The sequence below is a fragment of the Diachasma alloeum genome, unplaced genomic scaffold (genome assembly GCF_001412515.2).
Source record: "Diachasma alloeum isolate Michigan unplaced genomic scaffold, Dall2.0 Dall_scaffold_00359, whole genome shotgun sequence".
Classification (NCBI taxonomy): domain Eukaryota; kingdom Metazoa; phylum Arthropoda; class Insecta; order Hymenoptera; family Braconidae; genus Diachasma; species Diachasma alloeum.
In genome coordinates this window covers 136,529-162,040 of record NW_021680498.1, presented here as the reverse complement: position 1 = coordinate 162,040, position 25,512 = coordinate 136,529, and the positions used below count along the sequence as shown (strand labels likewise).

General features: G+C 39.3%; 2 protein-coding genes across 3 annotated transcripts in view; one reads left to right on the top strand and one right to left on the bottom strand.

The window, feature by feature from the left end:
- The first annotated feature begins 340 nt into the window (after positions 1-340).
- On the top strand, positions 341-4,155 carry LOC107041243 (WD repeat-containing protein 61). Its single transcript, XM_015261698.2, has 5 exons — positions 341-639; positions 769-878; positions 970-1,139; positions 2,068-2,666; positions 3,639-4,155. The coding sequence occupies exons 1-5, from the start codon at positions 637-639 to the stop codon at positions 3,729-3,731; spliced, it is 975 nt and encodes a 324-aa protein (XP_015117184.1). The 5' UTR covers positions 341-636; the 3' UTR covers positions 3,732-4,155.
- A 2,475-nt stretch (positions 4,156-6,630) lies between these two features.
- The window catches only part of LOC107041242, a 23,500-nt gene continuing 4,618 nt past the window's right edge, over positions 6,631-25,512 (bottom strand). The window contains exons 1-5 of one of the 2 annotated variants that reach the window (XM_015261697.1): positions 22,015-22,261; positions 18,473-18,718; positions 17,869-18,045; positions 12,140-14,576; positions 6,631-11,062 (exon numbers count right to left, since the gene is read on the bottom strand). In XM_015261697.1, the coding sequence (XP_015117183.1) occupies positions 7,098-11,062; positions 12,140-14,576; positions 17,869-18,045; positions 18,473-18,718; positions 22,015-22,131 (6,942 nt within the window). In that variant the 5' untranslated portion in view covers positions 22,132-22,261 and the 3' untranslated portion in view covers positions 6,631-7,097. Of the gene's footprint in view, positions 11,063-12,139; positions 14,577-17,868; positions 18,046-18,472; positions 18,719-22,014; positions 22,262-25,512 lie in introns of those variants that run through there. The other variant, XM_015261696.1, reaches the window with a different exon arrangement.

Genomic DNA, 25,512 nt, shown 5'->3' with positions numbered 1-25,512 from the left:
GACACATTCCGTGTTGGATACGGCGGCCTTCCTGATGATGATCCATATGTCATAATATTCGTACCAATCTATTATTTAATGAACGATATTTATTCAACTACTAGGACATAGCCCTTACATAATAAATTCGTTTAGCTTGATGTTTGTTTAATATTTTTATCGCTAAAAATAATTGTTTTCGTCAAATAAAGTTGAATAATCCTCTAGAATAATTCCTCTATGACCAATATAACCGAATTTAATTTTATGCACGTTCTTTCATCGACTTTTCCTTAAAGAGTTAGCTACCGGGACATTCACCTTACTGTCGCTAAACGGAATGTGTTCATCTGAGACTGTACAAACGACCCCTCCCCCAAACATGGGGGTTATAAAGGATTTTGGCGATATGGAGGCGGACCACTTACGCTCCAGTTGGCGACTGACCTTTTAAATATCGGGCAACCCTGCCCTAGGGACCCTATATCATCAATTATACCTCCTAGAAACCGGCGGGATTGTAGAACAACGCACAGAGCAAAGTTGCAATCAATTGATGGGCTCAATCCCTTAAATTAACAAGTTAAAACCAATATATATGTTACCGATAATTAAGTGAGCCTAGTGTCGTATCGTTTTTAAAAATCAGACGGCAATATGGTGAGTACTTTGTTCAATTTTTAGCTTTCGAAGTTCGAGGTTAGGTCGTTCGAATATGTTTACATTGCTATTTATCCCGAGGAAACAGTAAATAATCAACATGGAGCGATGTTTATTTGATTATTGCAGTATTCTCTCATACATAAAACCGAAAATGCTCATGACGATAGTATTTGGACGTGCGCGTGGGGCAAACCCAAGCGAAAAAAAGACAGTAATGCTGACAATGAAGACTCAAGGTGATGACAATTGTCTATTTGAAATTTTGAAAAACGGCTATTCAAGTGTTCAATGGAATTTATTCCTGTATCGATGGGTTTCTGTTGCTAGGGAATCAATGCGTTCGAACGACGATGAATCGTCGGAATATATCGTCACAGGCTCGGTTGACGACTCGGTGAAGGTTTGGGAGCACAGGGATGGAAATTTGAAGATTAAACATAAATTGACTGGACATTCTCTCGGGGTTGTTTCGGTTGCTGTCAGCTCTGATGGAACGAGTGAGTATTCTTTCAGAATATTTTCACGTAATAAAAGCTACAGATGTTCATCTTTCTGTGCAACTTATTCTGTAGAAAGATAACCGGACAAAATTTCCCTGGGCACAATTTCGCAGAAAAAAATTTCCCCGGACACAGTTTTCTTTTTGAATATATGGACAGAGGAAAGCAAAAAAATTGTCACACAGCAGTTTTGCAAGAAAGTTACAGCCTTTAATAAACAATAAGAATTCACACCGAAAAACACCAAGAAAAAAGAAGTGACGAGAGCCAGAACCACTTCTAACATTTTGAGGCGTGATAAAGATACTGTAATTTTAATTTATATTAGCAAGTAATTCGCTCTTCGCCTCGTGGCTCGGTGTATACAAGTTGAATCTGGACTGAATGATTAAGAATTTAGGCACGAATAGAATACAAAATAATCAACATTCAGCTGAAAACCCAACACAGTTGAACTGATATCTCCACCACTAACTTTCCTCCTGCCGGTTATACGAGTGCGACTTCAAAAGAAATTCTGTCTGTCGAATTTCGTCCGGGGGAATTTTTTTCGGAGAAATTTTGTTCAGGAAATTATGTCCGGGGAAGGGGTTTCCTAGAATCTTGTAGAAATTCCTCGACACAAATTCTCCAAGTTTACAGGGATGGAAAACGTCATGTTTCCCGTAATGAAATTCAAGAAAAATCTCTAGAGGTCGATTTTTCTACGTCCATAGAAACAAGTGGACAATTGGAGAGTTGTATAGAAAAATAAAATTCTATCGATTTTTTTAATGAATATTTTCCATTCAGTACCCAAAACTGATTTCACTCCAAGTCCTATAAAAATCTAATAACGAAACAATTGGCTCAGGTGCCAATCCGGGATGAAAATATCTCTTCTAAAGTGAAGCTAGCCCCACTTTTTACATCTCCTCAATTGCAGAATGTGCATCGAGTTCGTTAGACTCGAGTCTGAGACTCTGGGACTTGGAATCAGGTGAAAAAATATCGAGTATCGAAGTAGGTCCAGTGGACATCTGGACAGTTGTTTTTTCCCCGGACGACAAGTTCATCGTTTCTGGAAGTCATGCTGGAAAAATTCACATGTATGGCACTGAGAGCTGCAAGGAAGAGCAAACACTAGACACCAGAGGTGGAAAGTTCACCCTTAGTGTTGCATACAGTCCCGATGAGAAATACATCGCGAGTGGAGCTATCGACGGTATCATAAATATCTTCGATGTTGCGTATGGAAAAGTCCTGAGGACTTTAGAGGGTCACGCTATGCCCATCAGGTCTCTGTGTTTTTCCCCGGATTCTCAGCTATTGCTGACTGCTTCGGACGATGGACACATGAAACTTTATGACGTCCAGTCGGCGAATGTCGCTGGTACCATGTCTGGACACGCCTCTTGGGTTCTCGGGGTTGCCTTTGCACCTGATGGACAGAAATTCGCCTCCAGCAGTTCAGATCATACTGTGAAAATTTGGGAACTGGCGGAGAGGCAGTGTCTTCATACTTTCAAAGATCACGCTGATCAAGTAAGTCTTTCTTCGGATGTGAAAAAATTTAATTGAAAAACCTAATTAATTTGCTGTACACTTTATTCTGTTGAGATATTTTCTATAGAATTTCCTCGCTTCAATTTTCCAAGCTTTTTTATTTAATTTTCTTGATGAAAAGAAATAAGTAATAGAAAGTTAAATAGAAATCCAATAGAATTGTCTAGCGAATTCACAGTTTTTCTGTTCTATTGGAAAATTCTATTGAATTTCTACTCAACTTTTTATTAAGTTTGGCTGATTTTATTCAAAAATTCGACAGCTTATCGTATTTATTCGATATAAATATTCAATGGAAAATGGGCTATAGAAAAAATTAATAGATATTCTATTGAGATATTTTCTATAAAAATTTCGCGGTCCAAATTTTCCAAATTTTTTTGCTAAATTTGTTTCAATGAAATAAGAAGAGAATAAATGGGAAAAACATGGAAATTTCATGTCGAGATATTTCTGCAGGAAATGTCTATAGAAAATGCAATACAACTTATTTTGACATATTTTCTATAGAATTTCGTCTGCTCTATTTTCCAAGTTTTTTGCTTAATTTGTTTCAATGAAATAAGAAGAGAAATAAATGGAAAAAACTTGGAAAATTCGTGTCGAGGAATTCCTATAGTAAATGTCTCAATAGTAAAAGTTGTACAGAAACATGAAATTCTACTGATTTATTCTATAAAAGTTTCTATTGAACGTTTTCCATGAATTCTTCAATAAAATCACCTAAAAACCAATAGAATTTACGACAGGAATTGCATAGAAATCCAAAAAAAAATTCTATCGAATTCGCTAGGTTTTTCTATTAAATTTTTTGCTGAGAAATTTCAACAGAAAATCTCTTAATATAACGTTTTTACCCTGGCCTGACGAAAACTGTTGAAAAACAATCCATTTCCATCCAACATAATGATCTGAAAAACCAAATCCCAATATAATTGTTGCTTCTTCCAGGTATGGGCAGTCAAATACCACCCAGAGAAGAACAACACCCTGGTATCAGTGTCAGAAGACAAGTCAATCAATCTCTACGAATATCCCCAATAAATGGAGAACAAACATCGATGTAATAAAAAAAACACCTTGTAAAAAAACACATAAATCGATTTCTCTACTTTGTAAATCTTTGGGTTTTATTGACAGATGTCACATGTATTAGCTATAAATTTTATTTCAGATTTTTCAATAATATACAACTGATTTTAAATTTCCCAAAAGCTTACGTCGTAACAAAAGAGCGAAAACTTTTATATTTGAAAGTTTCACTTAGACTGTTACCGATAAGCATAGACGCTCTAATTGTCCTCAAGCAGGGAAAAAATTGATAAAGTAATGAGACCTCGTACTCCCCATGTACAAATTTCTAGTCAAAAGAGTTAAATTTAATCAACTCAGGCTAGACGAGGAGCTGTGATAAACGCATTTTCATGGAAACAAATAAATGAATGGGTTACCTAGAACTAAGCATTCACTTCACAAAGAAACCATTGCTCTTTCTTTTATCCATCTTCCGTCAATCCAACAGGAAGTAGAGAAGACTCCTAGTGAAAGGTAAACAAAAGAGAAGGCAACGAAATATATGTACACATGGCAGCAGAAGAAGGATTTTGTTTTCCATTTGCAAAGAAAATTTCAAAGAAAATAACAAACTTGACAAAGGGAGACTCGCCATACAATTTATCGATTGAGGGGCAGTTCACCCCGGAGAAAAAACTTTTAAAATACCATTTTTCGCGCGATTTTTCCTCAGAAATCGGATTTTGCAGGTCGCAATTGTCGTCTGCCACCCAAAAGTGGAGAATCGAATTTTTTTGAATCGAAAAATCAACTTAACAAAAATCCCCAACGTTTTTTTTCTTTTAAATAGTTTTTTGAATATGATCTGAAATTTTCGCTCCTTAATTATGAAAAATGCGGGAGTAGATGCATTTTTAAATTTATTCGTTTATCAAAATTTTATTAATATCTGAAAAAAACATTTTTCTTGTCCCAAATATTATGTGTAAACTTCATTTATGATTACTAACTCGATGTTTCATGATCCCCATGCATTTACCTAGCCTTTTTTTTATTGTTTTCCGTATTGTTTCGTTTCATTTTCCATTCTTTTGTGGAAATTCACTCATTCTAATTGATACTGTCAACTTATTTTCGAAAATACCATCGATCCATTAAAAATAACGAGTTTTTTCAGGTTGATCAATGGACCATATTAAAAAACCTATTTCGAAAAGACAAAAATACGTTAGGGATTTTTCAAAAGTTGATTTTTCGATTGGAAAAAAATCGAATCTCTAATTTTTAGCACTCGGAGATGAATTCGATCTGTAAAATCGGATTTCTGAGGAAAAATTACGCGGAAAATAGTGTTTTCCATGTTTTTTTTCCGGAGGTGAACCTCCCCTTAACACAACTATTCAAATGAGTAAGATTTATCAAGACTTCAACACTACCCGAGAAAATGGCATTGAATCAATGCCTCTCTCACTTACTTTCGAATTTTATATTTTAATTACGAACTCGTAAATGCTAAAAATAGATTATGTATTCCCGATGAATTTGTTCTTCGTCGAAATAGACTAGACATTCTAAATGTTAATTGGAGATGGGATCCTCTTATGCAAGTTCTCTCATAAATTATTATCTTTGTTTAGACCACTGAAATACGAGAATACAAATAACGAAAAAAAGAACATTCAGGGCCTAGAGTTGTTACCTTGCACACTTTTTGTTCATTCAATGACAATGTCAAACTACTGTTTCATCTCATTTTGCTCCATTTTATCGCGATTTTTCTACTATCAGTCTTGAGAGTGTTTTTACGCAATCACGTGACAACCAGAGAGAACTCTCGATTATTTTTTCGTGTTGGGGAGAATGGTTTAAAAAAATGCCTGGTATGACTCCCATCTGTTATATACAGTGCAAAATAAATAAACAAAGCGCAAACTCGACGCTTCTGTAGACATTCACTCTCATCGGTAATCTTATGTACATTCACAAAAATGCGTATCTTAAAATCGCACACGGAGATGAAATTAATCGACTCCACGTAGAAATAAGTCTCATAAGTTTTAAAAATAATCGGAGTGAAGAGCAATTTGTATAGGCTGAATGAGACAATACTGACTAGCCAGAAACGAAAAATGCCAATGTACATGTGTGAATTAATTTCATAGAAAAATCTAGTACAGTTGCTAGAAATTTTATTGGAAATTCTAGGGGTTTTTCGTCGACTCTTTTGACAAAATTCGCGGCTTTTCTGCACTTTTTTCTACAGAAAATGTTCAATTGGAAATATTTTGTGGAGGAAATCAATGAAATTTCATTGTTGTTTTCACTGTGGCCTTTTCTAGTCACTGAAAAAATTAAACTAAGAAACTTGGAGTTTGGGGGGAGAAATTTTCGTAGAACATACTTTTATGAAATAAGTTGTACAGGAAAATAAACTTCTGTTGAATTTGGAATTTGTAGAATTTTACACAACAAAATTATTATTTTGAGACTTTCACGTATGAAAAATTGAATAGAAAAACCTAGCGCTTTCTCTGAGAAAATTTATTGAATTTGTATGAGAATTCTATTGAAAAATTCCATTGTTTTTTTTGCACGGATTCCATTAAAAATTATGCAATTATAACTTCTCCGTGGGGTTTTAAATAGATATTTGTTTATAGAAAAATGTCTGTAGATGTTGATTTTTCTGTGTAATTTATTGCGTTGGGATTTTTTCTATAAGAATTCTTGGGCATGAATTTTCTGATTTTTTCTTGGATTTCATTATGAGAAACGAATAAAAATACAGTGGAAAAAATTTACAAAATTCACGCCCAAGAACTTTTATGAAAAAATAAAAATCTATTTACTTTTCTTCCTATCAAATATCTCTTTTTTCAACAAATAGATTTTTTAAATAGAATTCTAATAAAACATTAAGAGAATCCTTATAGAGTTCCAATAAAAATTCAGTCAAATTTCTCACATACAGCACTAGATTTTTCAATTAAATTTCAGGAGTAAAGTCTCAATTAAAACTTTCGAGTGTCAAATTCCGATTTTTAGTTGAGGCATGAAAAACCCAAATTTCCGAAATCATCAATTCGAATCACCGAAAGTTTTTCGAAAAAATTCAAATCAACGTTTCCAAAGACTCTTATTTCAAGATTTTTCATCTCGAAACAATCTTAAAAAAAATTTCAATCAACAAACCAAACCCAAGAAATAAAAATCGCTGCTAAATGTTAATTAATTCGCTACCACTACCGCCATTATTTCCACAAAATATTCTGTACTGACCATTTCCCTCGCCAAATCTAAAAACAAACAGCCCCCGCAGACCCCCCAGAAATCCAACAATTTTCCAGGCAAAACCCCCACGAAAAATCCTCATACCCAACGAAAAGAAAAAAACCTTCAAACACTTGTGACTTTGGACGACGCAGTGGCGATGCCATTTGAGCACTCCCTGTCACCCAGTCCCCTCCCATCGCACCTGAGACTGTAGTTGTCCATAGCTGCACTCCCAACGCCCGCCTTCTCAGCCATTCCCCCCTGATGTTCGGAATCTACCCTGAAGAAAGACCCCAGTCGCGATATCCTCTTGGCATCACAATCCGCCCCCTCACTCTTCTGCTTCCTCAGCACAACAGCCCCCGACACTCCTCTCCCCTCAATTTTATCCCCAAACTTTGGAATTCTGCTGGACGACTCATTGGCATTGATTTCCGTCAAATCACAAGAATTTCTGTAACCATTCCCCAGCTGTCTCTCCGCCACCTTTCCCAGCTTAAGTGGCATTCTGATCCCCGTTTCCTTTGGCACACCCTCAAACGTCGAGCTACGAAACAGCCTCAGCGCTGGAAGTTGATGAACAACACTCTCCCCCTCCCCCTTCAGACCCTCAGCAGTGATCCACTGCCTGGTGTCTGGCTTCTCAAACTTCTGCCTACTTCTGCTCTCCTCCACCTTCTTCCACAGACTCGCTATTTTGCTAGTGGCCTCCTTCGTCAGCTTCTGCGACCCCCCAGCCGACGCCTGCGAAACAATGCTGGAGTTGCTGTTGGACCTCTGTCCCAGTTTCTTCCCTTGTGCGTTCCCTTGATCAAAATTTTTCCCACCCTCCACCTGACGTTTACTCGCCCCAGCCTTTTGGCTGGGTATTCCATCAGCGCTTGAGCACTTTGTCAATTTGGACTGAAAGTTTCTCACCAAAATTTTGGACTTTGCTGGGACATGTGCAGGCGACCTGGCTGGCTTAGCTATTTTTGATTTACTGGGGGAGTTGGTGACCATCGGTGTGTTCTCCATCTCAGGCTCGTCCTTGGTGAACGTTCCCTGTCGCTCCAGTGGCTTTATCACTTCAGCCTTCCTCCCCGGACTGGACAGACAGCTTGGGGGGGTGCTGTGACGTTTCACTGTCTCCTCAGGGGCAGACGAGGGCCCCCGTTGGGGAATGGAGCTTCGTTTCGACAAGGCCACTGCCTTACTCGCAGAATTCTTCTGAGCCCCTGGGGTTTTCGAGTTTGTGTTCGTGGTCTGTCGCAGTGTTGTCGCCCTGGTGGCACGAACGACAGTTGAGGGATTGCTGCGACCGATGGGAATGCCACTGGAGCCTTGCTTCACTGGAGACGACTGTGGAGTGACTTTTTTATTGATCCCTGGCTTTGAGTAAAGGGCTTTTCGCCTGCCCCTGATGCCCTTCGGGCTCGCAGGCTCCTTTTCCCCGTCATTGGCATCTCCACAGGGCTCACGACTCCCTGGCTTGATGATTCGAGGGCGTTTTGGCTGCTGTTTCACCGGTGACGTACCATTTTCACTCTCGGAGTCACTGCCCTCTGACGAGTGCTCCTGCTCGTCTGGCTGAGGCTCAGGGGCTTGAGGCTCGTCCACAGCCTGCCAGGTCTCCTGCTGGGCCTGAGGACTCTTCTTCTTCACGAAAGTCGAGAATTTCGTCTCCGCACCGTCACCCAGTCGCATCCTGAGACTTATTTCAGCACCAGAGGCGTGAGACACTAGGCTAATTGTCTCGATATCCAGGAGGGATTCCTCGGTTTTCGTTTCGCTGAGGGTGTGGAGGACAATATTGGCATTTTGCTCCAACATTGTCTGCATTTCTTCGGACGTTCCCTCCCTGGACTCAGTGCTGTGGCTGCCCTGATCCTGTTGGGAGTCTGAATCCTCCAGAGTTCTCGTTCTGTACCGGCCCCTGTTGTCCTCTCGATTTTTCTTCGTCTTGCAGCCGGAAAAACTCCTCAACGAAGGGATTCCAGTCTTCAGAGTAACCGTTGCTGTATCAATACTCCTCCCCTGATCCTCCCCCTCGCTCGGCTGATTTACAGCTGCCAATGGGGCGCCAAGGACTTGAGTCTGGAACCTGGCTCGATCCTCCTGTCTCCTCTGCTTGGGCGTCAGCTTCGAGAATGGGGACAATTTGGGTCGACTCACGGAATTATTGTCCCCCTGATGCTTCCTCCGCTCCTCCTCCTCCTTCTTCACCAGCTCAGCAGCAATCGTGTAAGTCTTGTACCTTTCCTTCGCCAATTGTCGCTTCTGCTTGGGTGTCAAGTGATTTTTACTGTTCAATCTTTTCTTCGGGGTGGACTCAGCTGAACTGCTGAGGCTGTACTCCGTGGATATGGGGGTGGCAGCCTCGTCAGTGTCATTATCGACTTCCTCAATCCTCTCAATTCCCGAGATCTCCTCAGTTTTTAATTCAACGTCAATGCAAAGTGTGTCACTGCACATTGTGTCAGTGTTAGCGTCGATCGTTGTGTCGTCAATCTCGCTGATCTCGTTGAACAATGAAGGTGGATTTATGTTCTCAAGGTACTCAGACAAGCTGTTATTGGCGCTGTTCTCAGCATACTTGAGGCAAGTCATGGACAGAACATTGGCGACTGGTTTTATGAGATCGAAGACAGGATCACTGCTCGTTAAACTGTTGGAGTCCTGATCCCTCGAGTCAGCGATCTCCGATGTTATGCTAGCAACACTGAGCATGCTGTTCTCCATGTCCCCAGTGTCTAGAAGTTCGTCCATCATCGATGGTGGCTTGACATTCTCCAGTTGCGAGCCTGTGCTGTCGTTGAGGAGGCTCTCGAGGCTGCCAGTTTGACTCTGTCCCTGGCCCAGGGCTCGTCGAGCTACTATACCAATTGGTAATGATTTTTTTCTCCCCCCTCGAGGCTTGAAGACAGCTGTGGGCAGGGAGCTCGACTGACAGGCGTCACGAGTGCTTGGATTATCCAGAATTTCAGGGCCAGCGTAGCTACTGGTCAGCGATATCAAGCTGTTCATCGTTGAGGGCGGCTTTATGGCCTCCAGATCGTGACTCGTCAGGCTCAACACTCGAAATTCTGCGTTGACAGCCTCAGCGAGTTTGAAGGCCTCTTGCTCGATTATCCTCGATGTCGTCATGTTGCAGGGGTCGATGAGTGAATTCTTGGATAGGGTCTGAGTGTCCTTATCGTCTTCGGTGTCACTCTTGAAGGAGGCCACTAGAGGCACACTCATGCTGATCGTTGGGAATGAATTGTCATTCGGTGAGTCCTCGTTCCATGTGTCACTCTGGATGCTCTGCTTCATCGCTGATGAGTCCCTCTCCCTCATGGCTTCTGTCTGCTGGACCAGGGTCGCTGTCAGTCTGTCCAGTGAGGCTATCATCGCGTCTGGATCACGCTGTCTTCGATATTCCTCGTGGACGTCCTCCAGGGGAACTTCTGCTGGGGGATGTCTCTTTGCTCTTGACACTGCACTTCCGTCGGGCTGAACCGCCTCTGCTGCGTCGCTCGGGGAGGATGGCTCGCTCAGGCCTATTGTCTCGACGTTTCCTGGACTTGACTTTATGCAAAATTCCAGGAGCACCTGCTCTGATCGCTCCACTGAATCGTAGGAGTCAATGCTCTCTGGGTCCATCGTCTCCAGCGATGGATTATCTGATTTTATCTGGTCTGTGCGGGTCTCACTGGTGTTGGAGATTGTTTGAATTGTTGAATCCTCGGTGCTGGCCTCCGACAATCTGCTGTCGTCGACTTGATGGAGAACAGCACTCGTTTGGTATCTGATGAGATTGGATTCTCGGGAGGCTTTCTCGAGGCTGTTCCTGCGAAATGATTGCCGGTGACGGTTGTTCTGCATTCCGACGTGAATGCAGGCTGCCAACAGGTCCTCGTCGTCGTCGTCACCATCACTCGCCATTGATTCGGTCAGGCTCTCGGGCTCTCCAATGGTCAGACGTTTATTCGGTTTGTCTCGGGGCTTTTTCTCGGTGGGAACCTTGGACTCATCGTCGACTACGAGGGACGTCAAGCGGGTGATCGTTGACTCGACGATTATTGCGTCCTCCGGTGGCTCGCTCTCGTCTTCCTCCACTGGAACACCTGATTGGGGGAATTATTGTTTCAGTTATTGGTGTTTAAGTTTTTAGAAAACTAATGCTGTGAAAATGAAGACATCGAATTTATCAAATTTTATATACTCATAGATGTTTTGTCAATATTGATAATGACTTGATGAGAATTAAGAGAATGAAGAGTGAAACATCAATGAATAATTTTTAATCGTCGGTTAATTCTTTTTTTTTATTTTTTGGAATAATCTGATTAAAATCGGTAATTGTTGAAATATGAAGGGAGGGTTATGAATTGATTCCTAGAATACTGAAAAGACTGAATAAAGTGAACAACTTCGCGTTTCTTTCATCCTTAATAAATAGAATTCTGAGGGAATAGGGAATTTGCATGAATTTTTTTCAATTTTGTAATCTCACGTTTGAGACATGATTTTCAATTAATTATCATGAGACATGTAGGCAATATTTCTCCATAATTTTCGACGTTTTGCTATTCGTATGTTAATAGCAATGGGTGAATGGATTCAATTCTTCTAATACTCTATTTAAATTATTCTGGAAATGTTACTGATTGTTGGAATATTAATAATTGATTTGAGGAATATTAGTCGTTATCAAAGTTATGAAAGGTGATTTAAAGAATATTGTCCGTTATTGTTCACAAACGAGAAAATTTCATAGAGTAATTTAGCAATTTTGATAGAAAAAAGTCAATCGAATTAATATAGAACTTCTTCTATCGAGACATTTTCTACAGGAATTCTCCGACATAAATTTCCTCCGTTTTTACCCTATTTAAACTTTTTTGTTCAGAAAAAATTTTTTTGAAATTTGAGCCGAGGAATTTCTATCGAAAATAACTGAAGAGAATAATAAGCCGTACGAAAAAATCAAATTCTATTGATATTTTTTACTGAATATTTTCGATTGAACATTTCTATTACAAAAATGCGTCGAAAACAGCGAAATTTTTCAGCAAAATCGGCAAAAAGTTAATATCAAATTTCACACAAATCCCATCCGATTTCCTAGTAAATTCGCTAGGTTTTTGTATGAAATTACAATAAAAATTAGCAAAAATAAACTAAATTTGCTGACGCCTAACCTGAATCGATGTCTGAATGAGCTTCCACCGAGCTTTCAGGCAGACTCAGAGGTTTCGAGGTCGTTTGCGCCAGACTCTTCTCAGCTCTCTCCGCACAGCCCCTGACTCTAGGATAAACCCTCAACGACGAGTCCTTCTCCAGATTAAACTGTTTGATTTTCCCATCATCCTGAAGATCAGAGTGCGACGCAGCCCTCGACGAATTCAGAGACGTTCCATACGGTGTGCCTTCAGTGCAGTACGTCTTAACAGTATCTTCAATATCCTGTTCACTCCCAGCAAAGTACCCAGAGCTCTGCTTCTCATCCTCATCCGAATTTCTCTCAGCATACCGAAGACTGTAGTTTGTCGGTTGATCAAGATCAGTCTCAGCATAATTCCCGAAAGGATCTCCCTCAGAGGTGTGAGACGAAGTGGGTGAGATAATGGGCTTGCTGATGAATCCTCCCACCTCGAAACTGCAGTTGCCAGTGAAATTCCCAGCACCAACTGGAGATACTGGGCTCGGCGTCTTAACTTTGGCCCCAGCCGAACTACTTGACAATTTCTTCTCAATAGAAGTCCTCAGGAATGAACATGTCGAGTTCTGATCAGGTCCAGTGGCCCAGGAAATCGTCGAACTGATGCCCAGATCAGTTGGCCTCAGACGTTCAGGAATTGAATTCTTGTACTTCAAAGCGTACTTCTTCTCCAACTGACTCGTCTTGCTGTGGCCATCCCTCGTCCCCTGGCCGCTGAATCCAGTCGCCGCATGAAGGGACGCTGACTGCTGTTTAATCTGCAGTTCACTCGGAGTAAACCCATTCACATGACGATTAACTCTCTCAAAAATGGTGTCTGAGTGTGTGCTTGTGACAGACCTCATGGACTCTCTGCTCTCACTGCGAGGCACTCCATTGTACCTGCAAGAGCCAGTGGCATAGATCCTCTTGCCATCAGCAACATTGGCCTCTTTAAACGAGAACTTGTCGTCTTTAGTCGTTGGCGAGGTGCTGGGCTCGATGTTCTCGCACGTCTCCGAGAGATTCTGATCGATCTCCTGTTCCAGTGCTCGCTGCCTCCTGGCATTTAAAGTCGGCAGAGTAGGCAATCCCAGTCCACGAGCAGTCGAATCAAGATGCACGAGATTGCTGCCCCCAGGCCGAGCGCTCAGCAGGTTCTTCAGAGCTGCTGACGAGCCCATGGAGATCATCTTGTGCTTGGAGTGAACGAGACTTCTCAGCATTGGAACGGCCCCCAGGTCCCACAGCAGTCGCTGATCGTGAGGACACCTTGCTGATAGATTCCAGAGTGCCCCACAAGCATTGCTGACAACAGTCAAACTGGGCGATCTCAGCTGTCGTAGGAGCACCTGGAGACAGCCACGCTCCCTCACAATGACTCGATAGTCCTCCCTCACTGCGATGTGACTGGACACATTCCTCAGTATTCCCCCAGCATTCTCGACGATTGCAAGTGTCTTCGAGGGGGCCTTGTAGCTCAGCATGTCAACGAGAAATGCCAGTGCCCCCTCGACCCCACAAATGTCCACTTTATTCGTGCTGCAGTGGGCTGAGAGGTTCCAGAGGGCTGATAAAATTGACTTCAACGTTGACTCCTTTCTCCCCTCCATGGCAGCCTTCATCAGTCCAATCACAGCGCCGACTTCGCGCAGTGTCTGCTTGCTGCTGGAGTCTGCTCGCCACGATAAATTCCTGAGGACACTGGCTGTCACTTGACGCAAGTCGTCGCTGAGACTCCTCAGCTGGGTGACGAGTGCCTTCATAAATTCCCTGAATGAGCACAGCAGGGCCTTGTTGTTGCCATCACCGAAGGTCAGGTTCGTCAGGGCCATTCCGGCGTATCTCCTCAGGGTTATGCAGCTCTGGTCGTCGGAGTCGGTGCCATGAGCTGCGTGATCCATTTCTATGAGCTCAGCCACTGCGTGGAGACCACCGAGCTGGCACATGGCGTGTCTGTGGGCCTCGTCGAACGAGAGCTTCATCAGGGCTGCTATTGTCGGGCCTGGGTGTCGCTCAAGGTCGTCTGGGGGTCGCTCGGTTTCCAGGGATGTTCTGAGGACTTGGCAGTAGTCCCTCACCTGCTCCAGCAGACGGAGGACTCGGGCCTCGCGTCTGCCTACCTTCTCGTCGGTTCTTGCGTGGATCACGTTGTGGAGGGCTCGTGAGGCGCGCTCGCGGGTCTCTGGGTCTTGCCCGGGGGCGTGGATCAGCTGGACCAGCAGGGGGAGACAGCCAGACTGGCGCATTACTAGGCAGCTGTCTAGGGAGTTGCTCATGGCCAAGAGCGTGCCTGACATGTCCTCGCGACCCTCGGTGCTCCCCAGCATCCCCAGCAGGCTGTAGACCACGTCCACCTTGGCACCGAGACGACGGTGGCCCTGGAGACCTACCGAGCAGCCACTGCCGGAGGAGAAACTCATCACACTCGCCATTTCCTGAGGATGGAAAATATCTTGTGTCAAAGGGTTCAACTCAATTCCGTTCTACCGCCGGGTCTCGATGAATATCGCAAATTCTGAAGGAGTGAGCAAAATTTTTGGAAAAATCTTTTTTGTAAAGAAAAGTGAAGACTATCGAAAAAGATCTTACAAGAATTTTGCTTTCTTAAATTCTGAGGTATTCAACAAAAACTCAAGTGGGAGCTAAGTCGACTTAAAGCGGTTGAGCACTTCACTACTGAATTCATTTTTCATTCACAAACGTTCGAAATATTGCTCATTAATTAATTATTAATTTTTTAATCTCAAGGTTGGGAGCTGAATAATTGTGCAGTGGTCACACGGTTTAAGTAAATTCCATTCTACCGCCGGGTCTCGATGAATATCGCAGATTCTGAAGGAGTGGAAAAAATTTTTGCCAAAATCTTTTTTGTAAAGAAAAGTGAAGGCTATCGAAAAAGATCTTACAAGAATTTTGCTTTCTTAAATTCTGAGGTATTCAACAAAAACTCAAGTGGGAGCTAAGTCGACTTAAAGCGGTTGAGCACTTCACTACTAAATTCATTTGTCATTCACAAACGTTCGAAATATTGCTCATTAATTAATTATTAATTTTTTAATCTCAAGTTTGGGAGCTGAATAATTGTGCAGTGGTCACACGGTTCAAGTAAATTCCATTCTAACGCCAGTTCTCGATGAATATCGTAGATTCTGAAGGAGTGGGAAAAATTTTTGTCAAAATCTTTTTTGTAAAGAAAAGTGAAGGCTATCGAAAAAGATCTTACAAGAATTTTGCTCTCTTAAATATTGAGTTATTCAACAACAACTCAAGTGGGAGCTAAGTCGACTTAAATCGGTTGAGCACTTCACTAATAAATTCATTTGTCATTCATAAACGTTCGAAATACCGCTCATTAATTAATTATTAATTAATTATTATCTAGCGAACGGGCGCTTCGCTTTGGTGTTATTTTATTTTACTTTCTTTCCATGTCCGTCTTCACGATTAGATCAATTTTATTTTATTCATTATTATTGTTGTTATATATATTTTTAGGAAAATCAGAAATAAATTTAAAAAATCGATTTTTCAATCTTGAAAAGTTCAAAACGTTTTTTTTTAATAATGAAGAAAAACCAATGTAATTTCTTTCGATTATCTCATTCTGATGGGAGAAAGTTAAAAGAGGAAGAGAAAGGAGATCAACACAAAAACACAATTTTTAATTTTTCAATGTTTAGGGAAATTTTAAAATTGATATATTTTTTCGAATAATGAACCAATACCCATAAATTCAATTCCTATCCTCGCATTTTCATAGAATACATCAAAAAATAGCAAAGAATTCAAATCGGCGATGAAAAATTTCATCGGATTATTATTATGTAATAATTATTAAAAGTTTAAGACTTTAAAGGCTTTGAAATCGCTAATGACGCCACCCAGACGGTCCAATGCTGAATTAAATGCTAGCTTAAAATGTTTGTTTTAGCGATATTAAGTAAAAGGCGAAAGATGATTACGATAGCTAGAAGCAAATGTAGTTCGAAGAAAAGAAAGAAAAGCCTTAATCCGATATGCGTAACACGTAATCAGTTAGAAGGATTCAAATTCAGTTAATTGAATCACGTAATCAGAAAGTGACTAATGTAACTAGTTGTTACGACCGAAGAGACTTAATCCGATTGTTATAAAATGAAAATTGTGGTGTGCATTGCATATGAAGAATGTTTGATGGAGTGGAACAGATTTATTTGAGAGAAATTAGCCAATTCGATGGAAGGAATTTGGAAATGTTTGCAGACAGTGAAATAAAGTTTTGATTTTCAGGGACAAGCCACTGATTTTCAGGAACTTGTCACTGATTTTCAGAAATTTATCCTCAATTATTAGGATTTCGCGATTGTAAAATTCTGTTTATGGAAAAAACAGACAAACTAATTTTCAGAGTAATATCACTATTTTTTAGGGACCTATCTCTAATTTTTGGGAATCTATCGCCGAATTTCAGTGATAAAAATAAAATTTTAACGAGAATTTCAATAGAAATTTTCTAACGAATTCATTCAATTTTTCTACTGAATTTTTTTATACATGGTGGGGCAAAATGAAACAGCCGGAAAACGACTATTTGACGGAATTCAAGCAAAAAAAAATTTATCAACTTTTTTTTATTATCAGGAGTACTGATGAGAATAATAATTTTTTATTTGTCTTATAAATCAATTGATTACAATTCAATTGATTAGATTAGGCCGATTACACTTCTTTTTTTTCATTCGATTGAGATTCAGTATTACATTGTCTTTTTGTTCCCTCTGGGTTTCCCCCTGGGCCTTCCTCTGGACTTTGAATTTTGCTGTTTCCCTTTCTTTTGAATCAATCTATTGACAAAATCTCCTCCCATCGAAACCTCTCAATAATTTGTCATTCAACTGAATGGAAAATTATTATTCTAATCAGTACTTTCAATAATAAAAACAATTAATAAACAAAAATTGATAAAATTTTTTTTTTCCTTGAATCGCGTCAAACAGCCGTATTTTCGAATATTTCATTTGGCCAACAATATTAGACTTCGACAATATTAAAAGGAATATTTCCTTATATTGTTTAAAGTTTAACTAGGGAAGGCTGGGGTAAAACGGACACTTTAGAATTTTTAAAAATTATTCATTACTCAGAAACAAATCGATCAATTGAGCTCAGTTTAGGCTCGTCACAAAGGGAAAACATTGTTCTTTGTATTGAAAAAAAAAAATCATTACATTTTATCAACATTTCAACCCTCATTGACGTTTAAAAAAAAGTCAAGTGTCCGTTTTACCCCAACCTCCCCTATATTTAACGAATTTAATATATTACAAAATAACTAAATTTTCCGATTAATGGTTAATAAAATATTTGATAATATTTAAATGTAAATTTCCCGTTAACAAGTTAATTCTAAATTTAGGTTCTTGATTCTCGATTATGCAAACAATCGTCAATCTTCCTACCTAAACTATTGGTCAATAGAATATTTCAAAATTTGAATGTAAAAACTGATGTTTAATTTAAAATTTAAAATCTTGAGATTTATATTAAATTAAAAATTGACAACTTCATAATTTAACGGTAACTATGATTCATGAATATGGCCATCACTCTTTCGTTTAGCCCCTCTCCCCCCAATGTCCGGAAAAGAAATTATTCCCCCATAAATTATCAGTTTTCTCTAGACCCCATTGATTCCTAGTGCCCACCACAAGCTTCCCCAACCGAAAATCTCCCAAACTGATTACTCACATGACTGTTACTCGCTGATTGCCCAGAAAATCCTTGACCAGTCCATGTGTTATGCTTGACAGGCCAAGTTCCATGGTACAGGGAAGACAGCCTATGCCCCTCAGTGGTCTCATCTCCCTTAAAGTCATCCTCACTGCTACCTTCCTCCTCGTAGCATCTGCCCGGTTGCGAATAGATCTGCGGGAACACCCAAAATCAATGATCCAAATTGACAACTGTATTCTCCCAACTGTGTTCTCCCATTCGTAAAAACAGATATTTCGTGAATGTCGGAAATAATTGTTGAAAAAAATGTGAAATTGCAGGCAAAAGCACCGACTGCTGTGTTGTGAAAAGAAAATCAATACGGCCAAGTGGTGGTGGATTTCATGGATGGCGTTTGGGTGGTGTGCGCGGTTCCCCTTTCTCCACTGTCTCACTCACTTCACTCAATTTCAAGCCCGTGGTAATACTCATGCGTCAGTGGTACATGTTTTTTTGGCACAAGACAGCCGAAAGTACGACGAAAATAATTTCCGAGAGCTTTGAAAGTCTAGGCGAATTGTCATTCTGTGTTGGCCCTTGATTTTGATAAAATACTGTTGATGAACCAGTGATAACTCACCTCGGTCTTCTGGCTGGCCTCTTGTCCCGTGGAATCCATGACATTATTGCCCTCTCTGTACTTGCATCGTATCGAAGTTGTGGAGAAATTGGTCGCTGTCAGGGGTGAATTCTGGGCCTCCTCTGTACCCAATTGATATGTCGATGTGATACTGCTGGAGAAACGTGGGTACACCGGTAAGTCCGGCTTATCCGGGTGGAGCGCACCCGACTGGTGCTGTTTTCCTCGACGCAACGGCGTTTCCTCCTGCGCGTGTGATACAGAGAGTGGGGATTAATGTACTGCGCCGTTGTAGACTAATAATCAGAGGTATTTTTCGGAGGTTTTCCGTGTTTCGGGGGTTTTCATTTGCGAAAATGGGGATAATCATGGGGGCCTCGGGGAATGTCTGCTTTGGAACACGGAGAGAAATATTCAATAGAAATTACGTATAAATATTCAATAGAAATGTGGTTGTAGGTAATTTCACGGAAACTGTCACGGAATTTTTCCGGAGCGTTCCGTAATTTTTATCTGAATCTCCTGTGAAAAATTAAGATATCGTCACTCAAATTTTCTGAGTCGATTCCGTAATCGGTGAGCGAATTGTGAGTTCCGGAATTTTTACTGAATATTTCTCTCCGTGAAGGAAAAATGGGTGACAATATGCGCGAACAAAGTTAATTGGAAAATATAGCGAATTCGCTAGAGAATTCTGTTGGGTTTCTATTGAACTTTTTGGTGGTTTCTGGGAGATTCTATGGAAATGGTTAATACAAAATATTCGGAGAAAAAGTTGATAGAACTCGATTTTTTCATCACTTGTGCGTAAAGTGAAATTTTACGCACGCGGAGCGGGCGCAAAATGACATTTTTTACACATTGTGATGAAAAGTAGAAAATACTCAATAGAAAAAGTTAATAGAATTGAATTTTTTCATTACTTGCGCGTAAAGTGAAATTTTACGCACTCGTATCGAAATATCCTATTTTATACAACTTATTCTTTGAAGATATTTGTTGTAGAATTTCCTTGGCTCAAATTTGCTAACTTTTTTGTTCCATTTTCTTGATGAAAAGAAAAGAAAAGTAGAAGAAAAAAACCTAGAAAATTTGAGCCGAGGAAAATTCTACAGAAAATGTATCAATGGAATAAATTGTGTAGAAAAATCCAATATCTATTGACTTTTTCCAGATATGCCAGTAGCGAAGCGATAAAACGGTTTACGAATATCCCGGTATCTTCTACAATTTGCTATAGCACACACTATAGATTCAACCATTTTTAATCAACAAATTTGTCAATTAAATTATGTGAGAAAAATTTGAAAAAAATCAGGAATATTCAAATCAAATCATTCAAATTACATTTTGCACAGAATTATTATTTTTAAAAACATCCGTTGTTTATAAGTAAATAATTGAAATTGTTTAAATGATTTTTATGGTAGAAAATTGATTGTTTATAAATTAATTATAGAAACTGCTGATTGGCAAAAATGGAAATTTTTAAATGATTTCATTAATCTTCCTACAATTTTCAAAATGTTTTCCAACTAACAGTTCAATGTTAAGATTCAAATTCAGACCTGCAAAGTTTAAATAATAAAATCATTGCAAAATATCGTTTTAGACCATATTTAATTACTCTAACGCAAAAAATGGAAACTTAAATTTGTGCGATTACAGAGCTTCCACTCGGAAGCAAAATTTAATTTCCTAGCTTCTCTCCCTCGAATCACGCGACGATCGATTATCCTAATACATCGTGAACTTGTCCACGTAAATTTTCATTAATGCCAACGTTTCACGACAGATAAACCACGACCGGGACGACTTCTCAGAGGCTCAAATAATCGAAAGTCAGTAAGAGTTGCTCAGGCAAAGCAGGTCACCTGCAGGAAGAGGGAGAATGAGTCCTACACATGTTGAATAGAAATCTGATGCTGATATCATTAGAGGAATTGTACTCGTTCAGTAATCGGCGCTTCTAATTTGTCATGCACGAGAGGAGGGATGATAATCGTGATTCAGTAGACCATCTATAGTAATCCTTGACTTTTTATTCTCTTCCGACTTTATGGGCCGCTGGACAACATCGGACTTTCAAGCGTTCAATCAATGGTATATTAACGAAAAGGCAGAATTCATTAGAAAATGCGCACTGACTTTTTGGATCGAGAAAAAATATTCTGCAATAGAAATATCTTTTTCGAAGCAAAAAAAAAAATCCGCAGAAATAAAATAAAACTCTTCGTTTCGAATTTTCCTTTTTCATTTTAATGCTGATGTTTCAGTTAGCATATGAAATTAATTCTTCATTCATTTTGAATAAATCTATTAGAGTTTATAAAATTAAAAAGAATATAATTGTATTAGAATCAAATAAACGATTCATTAGACTGTATTTAAGAAAAAGTATTTGATGAGAAATTTCAGTAATTTTTTGTTAATTTCTTCTTCATATAAATGAAAGTTTAGACATGAAACATCATGAAATTTTCATTTTTCAATAACATTCATTTTTTATTTAGCAGAAGGATTTAATAATTTTAAATTCAATAATTTTCATATTAAATATACAAAAAAAATCGTCGAAGAATATTGAAAATTGCAGAGCTAGAATAAAAATTCTAATTGTCACACAAAGCTTAACCAATAAATAAATTCACGTTATAATTGACTTTTGTGAGGAAAACCGTACTTGAAAAAAATAGTGTGACCCCCCCCCCAGAAAACTGATTTCATATTGAAATAAATTTCGAATTCTCAAAGATTTCCCAGATAAATCAAAATATAACTCTTTTGCTATAAATTTCTATTCGAGAAGACCTATTTGTGTTCCAGTTCAAAGGCGAATTGACAGAGAGATATTCCCCCTTCCCGCACGCATTTCCTAAAATTAAATATATAATCATTCCAAATGGATCCTGATTTATTATGGTGATGAATTCTGCTGCTGACGGGATAATCATATAACTGGACGGGAGAAAGGAATAGAAAATTGGGCATTTGTGAATCGTATCTGACTGGAAGTTAGAGCCTCGTAAGCATCTAATGAGGGTCATGAGTGGTTTTTCAAATTCATATTCTCCTAATTTATTCGCGCCTTTATTTTACAGCGCCTCAGGGCTGATAATTACCATCCTAGGAATTCCTTGATCCGAGCCGAACTCATTAGAGAACTCATTTAAGCCAATGCTGAGTTACGATTGTGATAATTTTTCAAGCATTTTGAATACGCGTACTTCAAAATCTTTCAATTTTACAAACGACCTCTCTTATTTTTGGAAAGAAACAAATAGAGCCCGCACTTGGCGTGATTTTTTTTCTCGCCGTGGCTCTTCGCACTACCACACGCAGCGTGTCACACGCCGCGAGGATTATAATCACATTCGCCAGATAATACTTTTATCGCCTAATGACATAACATACTATTTCAACCAAGTGACGAATATAATTTTTCTGCACAATGTCCGTAAACGTCGTTTTGCGGACAGTGTGATGAAAAGTGTTTAATTTTTTTCATGCGAAAGACCACAAATTATTCGTATCTCGCTGACCTTGCGTTCAATCCGGGCAATCCTAGGGGAATCGCCTTGATATTCCGGAAGAATTATCGGTTGCAGATAGGCCTGAGAGGTGATTCTCTCTTCTTTCTCTCCAGCGTCATCAGTCATTGTCTCCTGTTCCTGACTATGGAGAATGAGTTTCAGCCGATTTTTCTCAGTCTTCAGAATTTTACTGTCGACTTTATAACCTCGAGGCAATGGGATACCACTCGGGCCATGCACTTGAGGGTCTTTCGATCGTGCAGGACCTGAACTTGATTGCAAGTATCTACCGCTGGTCTGACTAAAGTCCTTCAACATTTTGGCACACGTGTTTCCGCGCTTCAGAGGCTTTCGGAAAATTCGATCCCCTTGTCACAGTGAAACAGATTTACACTTTTCAGACGTCGTTCGAAATATTCGGAATTGTCTCTTTCACGCAACACTGCATCAGCCTCACACGTGACAAAGCGCAGACGCCCGGGCAAAGATTTTCCGAACTGTCTGCACATCCTTGAATTCAGCTTTTTCGTGAGGAGTTTATGTAGTCGATAAACATTTTCATTGATCGCAGGAATTGTTCAATGTTTCTTAATTTATTTGTTTATGGGGTTGTTTGACAATGTCCGGTACGAGCTTTTACAAAAACAAAGTATAAAACCCCTGTTTATGAGAACAATTCAGTAGCGAAGCGGTAAAACGGTCAAAGTCGACTTGGGACTGTCCTGAGCTTTCGAGGAATATCTCCGAATCTAAGGGAGCTAACGAAATTTACGTAATGACCTTTTTTGTAGAGCGAACTAAGGGCTACATAAAAGATAATGACAAAATTTTTGCTATCGTTCTTAAATTCCGAGATATGCATTGAAAACTGGCCAATAGGTAAAATCGACTTGAACCGCTTCGCTACTGAATTTTATTTTAAAGTCTAGCGCATTCGATAGAAAATTCGGTTGGACTTCTATTGATAATTCTGTCAATTTTTCCTCAAATTATTTTAGAGAAAAAAAATAGGATTCGAACTTTCCATACAACTTATGCCATTGAAATATTTTCTGTAGAATTTCCGCAGCCAAATTTTTTCAAGGTTTTTAATCGATTTTTTCAATGAGAAAAAAAAGTGTTCGAAAAACTTTAAAATTTATGGCGAGGAATTTCTCTAGAAGGTATCTCAATACAATCAGTTCTGTATAAAAATAAAATTCTATAAATTTTTACCATGGAATAGTTTGTATTGAAAAAAGCGCAGAAAAGCTGCGGAACTCCTCGACAAAATTGACGAGGAACTGATGCAATTGCCAAAAAAAATCCAATGGAATTCACTAGACAATTTTATTGGACTGCTACCAAATTTCTGTCGAAGATTCTATTAGTGACTCATCGATTCTATTGAAAAATTCCGCAGCCCTTCAACGCGTTTTTTTCTCAATAAAAATATTCATTAGAAAGCGGTTTATTGAGATTCAATAAAAAAATAAGAAAATTCAAGCTGGGAAGTAATACAGTAAAATGAGATTCTGTTGATTTCGTTTATTCACTAGACAATTTTATTGGACTGCTACCAAATTTCTGTCGAAGATTCTATTAGTGACTCATCGATTCTATTGAAAAATTCCGCAGCCCTTCAACGCATTTTTTTCTCAATAAAATTATTCATTAGAAAGCGGTTTATTGAGATTCAATAAAAAAATAAGAAAATTCAAGCTGGGAAGTAATACAGTAAAATGACATTCTGTTGATTTCGTTTATAAATTTCTCTTCAACATTTTCTATTGAAAAAAAAAACGCAAACTTGATAGAATTCTCGATACAAGTCCAATTCAAATAAGGCTTTATCAACTATCATTAACACAATCTCCGATTTGAGGATATGAAACTGATATAAAATACCGAGCACTTGAATTCTTTTCATTTCACGCACGAAAAAATTTAATAGAGAAACCCAGCGAATTCGTGGGAAATTTCTATTGGATTTCTATTGAACTTTCTATTAGTTTTTGGCCGATTCTATTGACATGTGCAATAGAGAAATATTGAATAGATAAAGTTAACAGAATTTGATTTTTCTGTATAACTTATTCTCCTCAGGTGTTTTCTATAGAATTTCTTTGGATCAAATTTTCCAAGTTTTTTTCGCAATTCAAGCAAAGAAAATTGTTTTTATTAAATATTTTTTGATTAACTTTTGTTTATCAACTTTTTTTATTCTCGGGGGCACTGGTGAGAATAATTATTATTATTGAGACGTTTCGACGGGAGAAGATTTTGTCAACGGATTAATTGAAAAGAAAATGAAACTGCAAAATCCGAAGTCCAGAGCACGGCCCAGACTATTCAGTCTATTGATTTTTTCTACTAATTACTTCAGTCCTGTTCTCTCCGTCTTCCAACCTTTAAAAAACCCTCTCCACGGTTCCCGGAATTAATTTCCCCAACAAAAATTTCCCGGAAAAAATTTTTCCGAATAAAATTCCCCCATAAAATACCTCAAATACTAATCAAACATTTATTTTTCAATTCATCATCAGCTGTCGATTTACAACACAAAATTAGCTACATCCTTCAAGAATTTATCACATTCATCAGCACACATGAATTTATTCACATTCATCATAATTGTCAACAATTCTTTTCAAACGCTCATCATAATCGCGATATTAAACAAATAATCAAACAAGTTCAATTAAACGAATTAAAATTGACAACCCCCACAAAATGGGAAAAAATGTCAAGGAAAAAACTATAAAAAGGAATTTTAAGATTTTTGTTCGGGAGAAAATCATTGTTGGGGAAAACATTTTCCGGGTAAAATTTTGTTTGGGAAAATTTTTTCCGGGGAAATTTTTTCAGAGAAATTTTTTTCGGCGGAAAAAAACTCCGGTCCCCCCCGCCCCCAGAAATGCACTAGAATTTCCCATGAAATGTCTTCATTAACCCCGCAAAATTCGTTCATACACGGTGAATCGACCAGAAAGCCACAACTGCCCGCTGCCGATAAAAAACCAAAGAAAAGGATATTCACAATTGCTTCAGCTCTCCCGTCGTCTCCGTTCATCCACCGTAAATGCACCGGACGTAAACGCCTACAAAACACCGCAGCATCGTTACCCGAATGACAGAACCATAACGACGTTGTTTCAGCAGAATAAGACAGAATTTGAAAGCGAAAGGAAATAACCAGCCCCAACTGCGACAAGGCCGATGAAAATGGGCTTTCACCCACCGAACGCGAAAAAAAATGCTCAATCACTCAACAGTGGTACTATTTCCATCTCGATTATCAAAGAATAAACAAGAATACTCTTTTTTTGGGCGGATAATATAATCTCAGTGTGCGGCTGCACTGGGGGAACAACAGACGTAGGTTAGGGGATAAGAACAGCTGGTCTGGCACTCACTACCGTACGCCATCACTGACTCACTGGCTGCTCTATGCCGAGAGGCGCCGAGGGCCTTTCCCCTCGCATCTCGCTCCCAGATAGTCTCACACAGGGAGACTCGATCCCCCCT